This window comes from Triticum aestivum, chromosome 4A (genome assembly GCF_018294505.1).
Source record: "Triticum aestivum cultivar Chinese Spring chromosome 4A, IWGSC CS RefSeq v2.1, whole genome shotgun sequence".
NCBI lineage: Eukaryota > Viridiplantae > Streptophyta > Magnoliopsida > Poales > Poaceae > Triticum > Triticum aestivum.
In genome coordinates this window covers 746416340-746424837 of record NC_057803.1, presented here as the reverse complement: position 1 = coordinate 746424837, position 8498 = coordinate 746416340, and the positions used below count along the sequence as shown (strand labels likewise).

The window sequence follows — 8498 nt, the reverse complement described above, 5'->3', positions numbered from 1 at the left end:
GGGTGGGTGGGGTCGTCGGTGGAGATGCGGTCATCTCAATTTGCTATGCTATTGTCGTCGGGTCGTCTTCTCTGCGCGGCAACCACGACACAAGAGGGTTGCAGCGACGGGGATGGGCGAGCGCATGAACACAGCAGATGCAGCGGGGACGACACCGATATGCTGGACGGGGAGGGAATGACGACGGCCGTGAGTTTATAAGGTCCAATTTGAAAATAAAATCAAAGAGAAAAAAATGGAGATTCTTTAGCGGGCCTGGCCTGGCACCGGCCCGGCCCGGCGGGAAGCCACCAATACTCCCACTCGCGCACCCGTTCGTGGCAGCCGCCGGCCCCCGTCGCCTCCCTCCCCTGAACCCTACTCCACCATGGCCGCAGCCCGCGCCGCCCTCCTCCGCCGCCCCGGCCTCGGCGCCGCCGCCGCCACCAACCCCGTCCTCTTCTCCGGCCACGGCCTCCGCTACCGCAAGCTCGAGGTCATCCTCACCACGGTAAGCCACCCTCCCCCCCTCCTCTCCCCAAATCTCAGCCCGCGACGCTCCGCCGGTCCTCCTCCACTTCCGTAGGATGCATCCCACGATCCCGCTGGCCGCTTGCGTTTCCGGTCAGTTCGAGCGGGATGCTTTCGATCCGGTGAGGCCGGCGCCGCCGTAGCGGCAGTTTGACCGATAAATCTTCAGCATTTCTGAAACTTTTCAAGCTAGCAGCAGTATTCCTGACCGGCCGATAAATCTTCGGTTTTGGCCGTTCATTTCAACAATGTCCCTGGAGATTTTAAATTTGCGGGGAAGTGTGAATTATTAACCTTTGAGATCATCCACCGCAGACGATCGACAAGCTGGGGAAGGCGGGGGAGACGGTGAAGGTGGCGCCGGGGCACTTCCGCAACTACCTCATGCCCAAGATGCTTGCCGTCCCCAACATCGACAAGTTCGCCATACTCATGCGCGAGCAGACCAAGGTTCGCTCCTTCCTTCTTCTTCCCCCGAAAGAAATAAACATGCTGCGATGGCCGTGCAGTTTTGGAATGATCCGTCGCGGCTCACAAGCACTGCTTACTCTTGCTACTATACTCCTACTGAAAATAGTTCTGCCTCTGTGTATTGTATGAATTGTACGAGTTCTCCTTTACTTGTTACATCTAGCTCTTTGGTAGAATAGCCTTATACACAACTCTATGCTACTAGTGTTCAGTGAGCTAATTGTGTTGAAGTTATTGTGGTTCATTCTAGTTCATCGCTACTGAAGTACACTTCTTGTAGAGTTCAGTTACTGTAAGAATATTTGCATTGTAAACTATTACCGCTTTGCGGGCTTACAAGTCTCTCATTTGTTTTATCAGCTTTACAAGCGCGAGGAGGAGGTGGTTGTCAAAGAAGTCTCAAAGGAGGAGGATGATGCTCTGGTATGTCGTGCACTGATTACTTCTTCCTTTTTCATGAACTGAGGTGTCGATGAGTTCTTACTACACAACTAACTGACCCATCCTGTTCCTTCTCTGAAACCCAATTTCTGTCCAGATCTGTCTTTGGAGGATCTGTTGTTAACGCACTTCAAGCCCATTCTAAACATCTGGTGTTGAGAATATTGAATATTTTGCCTTGGAAAAGTCTTCTTCTACCTCTCGGCTTCTAGATATTATGTTTAGAATATAGTGTTTCTTAAGTTCGTTAGTCACTGTGGCCAACTACTCAACACTGTTCCAATACTGTTTTTCAGATATACAAGTATAGTAGCTGTCCTCTGAACTATAATGTGCATCTCATCCATTTCATACTGTACATAGAAAAGATCCCTTTGATGCTTACTTAAAACCACATTTTTCTTACTGAATACTCTGGGATTGAAGTTATTGTTAATTTTAGCTCCTAAAATTCTTGGTTTGGCTAACTATAGATCTTGTATGTGTTTTCCCTGTCATACTTCATTTTGTTTTTAACACCAAATTTCTCTTCCTTCTCTGAAACCCCGTTTGCCATTCAACACAATTTCTGTCTAGATCTGTCTTTGGTTGATTTGTACACAAAACTGACCTCTCCTATTCATCTTCTGAAACTCCGTTTGCTATTTAACACCATATCAGTCCAGAGCTGTCTTCACTGGATTTGTTTTGGTTAACGCACTTCAAGCCCACTCTAAACATATGGTGCTGAAAATAGTGAAGATGTTGCCTTGGAAAAGTCGTCTTCTATCTGTTGGCTTCTACTCCCTCCGTTCCAAAATAGATGACTCAACTTTGTACTAACTTTCTAAAGTTAGTAAAGTTAGTACAAAGTTGAGTCATCTATTTTGGAACGGAGGGAGTAGATATTATGTTTAGAATATAGTGCTTTTTAAGTTCATTTGTCACTGTAGCCAGCTAGTTAACACTGTTCCAATACTGTTTTTCAGATACACAAGTGTAGTAGCTGTCCTCTGAACTGTAACGTCCAGCTCATCCATTCCATACTGTGCATAGAAAAGATCCCTTTGATGCTTACTTAAAACAACATTTTTTTGTAAATGAATCCTGACATCGAAGTTCTTGTTTTTGTACGCTTTCTCAGTTCCATTAAATACAGACCTTTATATGTGTTTTCCCAGTCATACTTCATTTTGTTTTTAAATGTTACTAATTTAAACTCAACCATTTGAACAGCAAGCGGAAGAGAAACTGAAGCAGTGTCAAGCGGCAGCAAAACGGCTCGATAATGCTCTCTTGGTTAGTATCATTCCACCAAATTTTGGAGTCCTGGTGCAGCTTACTTTTGTTCATGTTCCAGATGGACAATTTTGTCTCGTACTAGCAAGTGCTGATCAAAATATTTATGTTTCATAGGTGTTCAGGCGGTTCATCTCGGAAGGGATCGAGTTGCGCACTCCAGTAACAAAGGATGAAATTGTTTCCGAGGTTCCCTTCCAGCGCTGTCATCCGCTATTTATTTAAAAACATTAATCTGTAGGTAGTAACATCAAACTTTACCAACAGGTGGCGAGGCAGCTCAATGTCAACATTTACCCAGACAATTTGCACCTGGTGTCCCCATTGTCATCCCTCGGAGAATTCGAGGTGCCACTTCGCTTACCGAGGGATATACCACGCCCAGAAGGCAAGCTACAATGGACTCTCAAGGTCAAGATCAGGAGACCCTAAGCACTTTCGGTGGGCGATCTTGCTCTCCTTCCAAGGTGCTGAATGGTACCAAAAGACCATTGCAGCCTTCAGACGAAAAGACACGCTAAAATAGACCTTCAAACCCAACCTTTTCCCTTTATTACAATTTGCTTGGGCCATCGTCTCGAGCGGGGTGATATGATGGGCCTTTCGTTCCTACAAACAAACGCTAAGAAATAGTGAATAATTTGCTTGGGGTAGGATGCCTAGTATTGTTGTTGATGTTTGACTTTATCATATTCTTGGCTTGTTAGTGTGCCCAATCCTGGTGTGAAAGGGGAGGCAGATGGATATAAAGAAAGAAAGGTTGTGTGTGCAAGGCATCCTTGAAAAGGAGAGGCAGGGAGTGAAAGCTTCCTCAGAAATGCTCATTTGGCGTCGTCATCATCATCATACAAAAAAATGGCCGTCTCCATCGCCGTTTTAATCGGCTTATATCGGCTCTACGTGTCGTCGTGCGACGGCCTTTTGCTTTGATGTGGAAATGCTCTTTAATTCGCGCACGCATATTTTGTGCCTCCTTATCTCCCCCATTTGACTGAATGGTTACCAGTTGATCCATGGACCCCTGGCAATCATTGTCTTGGTCCTATTTTAAGATCTGAGCTGAATTACATTGACACTGACTGGACAGTGGAGACCCATTGATCTCTGTCATCTCTGCTTAATCTTGTTTCCCATTTTTTGCCAGGCATTACTGTGCGAAAATTATCGCGGTGATTACGTGTCGACAAGGGCTACCTTTGCATCCAAAGTAGCAATACAAAATGTTCAAAGAGAAGGGCACTGGTACAAAAATAAGAGTGAAAATCAGCACTTTGGCAGTCTGATGAAGTTTCATGTGGAGCTGGGGTGCCCAGATCCTCACTTTGCTTGAGCACTGCACAATACCTTTCCTATGCAGCAAGAGAAAGCTGCAAAGCAGGTGATCTCACCTGCAAGGCATCAGGGTTGAGAAGCAACAGAGATGCCTTCTTTTGGGGAGGAAACAGCAGCCCAATTAGTAGTGGCACTTCATTCATTGTTAAGGTGCTGTTGAAGCTTCTTATATGGATGAGATGGTGTGATTTGTGGTCCTAGGAGATGTAGTTTGGGGGTCATAATCTCCAACCTCTTCACAAAATAATATCAGGTTACATCTATCTATCAGAAGAAGAAAAAAAAGTCAAACAAAAAGGGTGGTCCATGATGTGATCTCCTCTTTTCTTCCCCCCTCCAACTCCTGTCTGATTGATCTACTCTATGGATCAGTTGAGCTTGGAAGAAGAATGATTGATCTTTTTTCCAGACATGTCACATTGCAAAAACTTAAAATAAATGGAAAACATAAGCTTGAGGTCACCATTGCAAATAACAAAACATGTGCAATGCAGCTGCATCATGTGATTAAGCTAACCTAATGCTGGTATGTGGAGCCAAATAAGGAGAGAATTAAGAAAGTTCACCTAATGCATAGCCAGAGATACACAAATGAACCTGGCTGATAGGGTGTGGAGGGGGCCAAGTGAAATATAAGAAACTGAGGTGTACATGTGATGAGGGGCAAGCCCCATGTGACACCCATATGATTCATTCAGGCCCTAAGCACAAAAATATACTACTACTACTGCTGCATCATATCATATCATAGGAAATAATTTGCCACTGGTGCATTGGAGTGGACAAGAGATGACAGGCTGCTGAGGAGCTGCTTGGCTATGATAGAGCCAAATTCAAGCTAGGTTAAAAAATATCTCTCATGCCTTTCATCCAAGGCAGAACAAGAATGACATCTCAGGCCTCAGCTGTGTAGCCATATGTGGTAGACCATTAGTGCTGGTGGTGCTACTACTATGGTGAATGGAAGCTGAGAGTGAGAGATGAGGACAGCCAGCAAGACAAATCAAAGTGTCACAAGAAAGGCTTCAGCTTGCAATGATCTTCAGGAAGGCTCCAAGAAAAACCCTCAACTTCATATAGAAACTGCTCAAAGGTGAACTTGCGCTTCATTTGCGCAGCCGAATGCAAGAGGACATCGCGTATTATCATGATACCGAAAGGTAATAGCGACGACTCCCGAATGAATTCCATACAGAGGCTGCTGGCTGGGACAGACGAAATCAGCTTCGAACTCCGCTGAAACGCGAAATCGGTCTAGGATTTGCTTGCAAAACTAAAATTGTGATATTGGCTCATAATCCACATTGGTAGCAACTGCATATCGACGCACCAACCGCAACTCTTCTGAAAGCAAAAGATATAGATGAATTGAGTGACAGCAACATCTCATATGTCATTTGAAAAAACAAGCATGTTACTAACTATGAGCTTGTACCTCTTTCCAGAATGTTCCTTAATTGGTTAACGAAACAGAGTTGCAAGATTAGGGCAATGCGCATCATCATCGAAGGCCGATGACGACGCCCCAACCGAAACTTTCCCTTGTTTAACACTAGGTATGATGATGATGATGAGGAGGATGGTATAGCATACATACATGTTACCCTAAATTTCAGTATTTGATGCGCTACAGTTGCATTTTCCATTCCATCCCAACAACCCCACACTATTCAAATTGTGGCAATGTGTAGTAAATTTTTGTAATTTCCAAGCTGAGGAAAAACAGGATGATTCATGGAGGAAAGGAAAATATGTGTGCAGTATGCAAATCCTGGTGTGTGAAAGGTACTGGTACAATGGACCTGGCTTGTAAATAAAGGCACATCACATTCATATCTACAGTTCATCTTTGATGTCCTACTCCAAAGAAAATACAGAGGGGACAAAGAAAAATCTTATACAATTAGAGTTGTCACATCTATCAGCATAAAACCTTAGTTGCAGGCTGATTTATGCATACATACATAGTAATACTCTGGTTTAATTAGGGATCTGTTGAACACTTTAATCAATCAGTTGCATACATACTCTGCTACTAGTTCAAATTACAACAGGATTCGACTGAATTAGTGTTGATCTGATGATATTTGATTGGAAAATCCTTGTTGGTTTCCAATGGCAAAAGCTTAATAATTACAAAGAGGAGAGAAACAAAAAGGGCTTAAAAACTTGAATCAGTCTGAAAATATGACTGGCATAATACACGATGATCACACTGGAGGATTACAAATATCAACAATTAAAACGCAGGTTGGGGGGGGGGGGGGGGGGGTTAACAGTTTTTCGGCATTCGAATTTCCATTCCTCATGCCTCAAATTGCTAGTAAGTAATAAGTATATCACACACCAAGATTGGCTACTGCAGTAGTACGTGCTTGACAAAGATTCAAGTTTTGGCAAGATGAACTACAAGTGTACCGCGCAAGGGGATGGATCAGCTCAGCACCGCCATGCCGACACTGACACGAGCTCCGACCGCTGCCACCAGAGCGCCAGCGCTGATTGGTGCTTCTCGACGTGGAAGCCATGGTTGGCCGTGCGCCGGAGCAGGCACTCGGCCTGCGCCTCCGCCGCATTGCTGAGCTGCAGCGGCGCGAGCCCGGCGGACGCGAACGTGGACCGCCATGGGGGCAGCTTCTCGCCGCCGGCCCCGGCGACCAGGCGCTCCGCCCTCGGCCGCAGGATGAACTGCTCCACCTTGGCCGCCACGTCCAGCGACGCGCCGGGCGTGTCCAGCGACTCGACCAGCGCGGCGCAGGAGCGGAGCACGTTCAGCGCGTGGCTCGGGAGCGGCAGGTCGGCGCGGTCGCAGCCGTGGTCCACGCACACGACGACGGCGGGGCGGAGCTGCCTCACGACGCGGAGGGAGGCTGGTGTCGGCCCGGAGGTTTCGGTGCCGACCGTGATGTGCACGGCGACGGCGTCGTCGGGCGCCGCGGACAGGCCCGGCGGCGGCGAGGCGCTGGAGGGGTCGAAGGCGACGGCGGCGAACTCGAACGGGATGCCCAGCTCCGCGGCGAAGCGCGCCAGGCTCTCCTGCGTGAGGTGGAGCTCCAGCGGGTGCCTCGACCCCGGCGACACCAATGCCGTCACCTTCAGGCTCGGCGGCGGCGTCGACGGCGCGGCCGTGCGGCGCCAGTGGTGCGCGAGCTCCTGCATGAGCGGCGGCCAGTGGCCCCCGAAGCCGACGTCCAGGTCCACGACGTGCACGCGGCGCGCGCCGGCGCCCAGCGCGTCGAGGAAGGCCTGCGTGGCCGTGAACCCGGCGAACTGGACGGTGGGCGACGCGTCCGCCAGCGCCTTGTGCGCGGCGAGCTTGAGCGCGACGTCGAGCGGCGAGAGGACGGAGCCTGCGCCGGCGCCGGCCGCGGGCGGGAGGAGGCGGTGCAGGAGCGCGTCCCGGAGCAGCGCGGCGGCGCGGAGCAGGGGAGGGTGGCCCGGCGGGGCGGGCGGCGAGGGGAGCCGGTGATTGAGCCGCGCCAATATCTCGCGCGCGCCAGCGGGGTCCCCGGCGTCGGCGCGCCGCGCCGCCTCCAGCAGCTCGTCCACCGCCGCCTGGGGCTCGAGATCTCCTTCTCGGACGGCGCCCGCTGCGGCGGAGGAGACGGGGAAATGGACCTGCCCCTGCTGCGGCTGCGGTTGCGCCGGGACGGAGAGCTGCGGCGGGAGCTGCGGGAGCGAGAAGGCGGCCTCCTCCGGCGGCGGGTGGAGGGGCGGCGGGGTCAGGAAGGAGGGGGGGTCGAAGGGGGCGGGGCCCTTGAAGCCGAAGGCGTCCCCGTCGCCGTCGGCGTACCCGGCGTCCATGATCCACCTCAGAAAGGAGCTGTCCTCCCGGGTGCCGTGCGCGGCGGCGGCCATGGCGTGGTCGCAGCCGCCGGAGGAGAGCAGCACGGCGTCCCAGTCCTCGGCGCTGATGGGCGGCGGCTCCGAGGAGTGCGCGGACGAGGAGGTGGGCGGGCTGGGGCTCCGGTTGTACAGCACCGACGTCGGCTCAGGCGACTTGCGCTTCGAGTTGGCCGCCGCGCCGCCGCCGCCCAGGCCGCTGCAGGAGGAGGACATGGTGGTGATCATAAGTGGAGAGGGAAGGTGCGCGTGTATGTGGTGTGGCGTTGCGTGTGCGCGTGTATGCTGCCTTTTTCTTTCTTGGCCACCATTTGTTTTTGTGTCTCTCTTTTATGCCCTCCGTCCCGATCCCACCATCACCATGGATGGGTGGATGGAGCTCGGGTCGGCTGGAGATGGGGACCTCGGGCCAGTGACTGAGTGAGAGTGAGTGAAATCTCAAATGAATGGGCCAGTGAATGCCCTGTTGGAAGGGGAAGGAGAGAAAAAAGACTTTTCTTTCTTTCCTTTTCATCCTAGCTTCTTCCTCCTCTAGTGTTAGTGCTGATTGTGCATGGTTGCAACACAACTTGCAACTCAAGCAGCCTTTGCAATTTGCATTGGTGAATTCCCCCCTCTCATTT

General features: G+C 50.4%; 2 protein-coding genes across 2 annotated transcripts; one reads left to right on the top strand and one right to left on the bottom strand.

Annotated features, from left to right (window-relative positions):
- Positions 1 to 289: 289 nt before the first annotated feature.
- LOC123088564 (50S ribosomal protein L9) lies at positions 290 to 3472 on the top strand. Its single transcript, XM_044510770.1, has 6 exons — positions 290 to 490; positions 826 to 960; positions 1342 to 1404; positions 2638 to 2700; positions 2818 to 2889; positions 2968 to 3472. The coding sequence occupies exons 1-6, from the start codon at positions 368 to 370 to the stop codon at positions 3130 to 3132; spliced, it is 621 nt and encodes a 206-aa protein (XP_044366705.1). The 5' UTR covers positions 290 to 367; the 3' UTR covers positions 3133 to 3472.
- A 957-nt stretch (positions 3473 to 4429) lies between these two features.
- On the bottom strand, positions 4430 to 8256 carry LOC123088563 (scarecrow-like protein 22). Its single transcript, XM_044510769.1, has 2 exons — positions 6451 to 8256; positions 4430 to 5376 (listed from the first exon to the last, which is right to left on the bottom strand). Exon 1 carries the CDS (start codon positions 8101 to 8103, stop codon positions 6472 to 6474), a length of 1632 nt encoding a protein of 543 aa, XP_044366704.1. The 5' UTR covers positions 8104 to 8256; the 3' UTR covers positions 4430 to 5376; positions 6451 to 6471.
- Positions 8257 to 8498: the final 242 nt, after the last annotated feature.

Excerpts from the sequence above, each read along its gene's own strand:
- LOC123088563 (XM_044510769.1), bottom strand. The coding sequence starts at position 8,103 with ATGATCACCACCATGTCCTCCTCCTGCAGCGGCCTGGGCGGCGGCGGC.
- LOC123088564 (XM_044510770.1), top strand. The coding sequence starts at position 368 with ATGGCCGCAGCCCGCGCCGCCCTCCTCCGCCGCCCCGGCCTCGGCGCC. Across the intron at positions 961-1,341 it reads TCATGCGCGAGCAGACCAAG|CTTTACAAGCGCGAGGAGGA; the intron begins GTTCGCTCCTTC and ends TTGTTTTATCAG. Across the intron at positions 2,701-2,817 it reads GGCTCGATAATGCTCTCTTG|GTGTTCAGGCGGTTCATCTC; the intron begins GTTAGTATCATT and ends TATGTTTCATAG.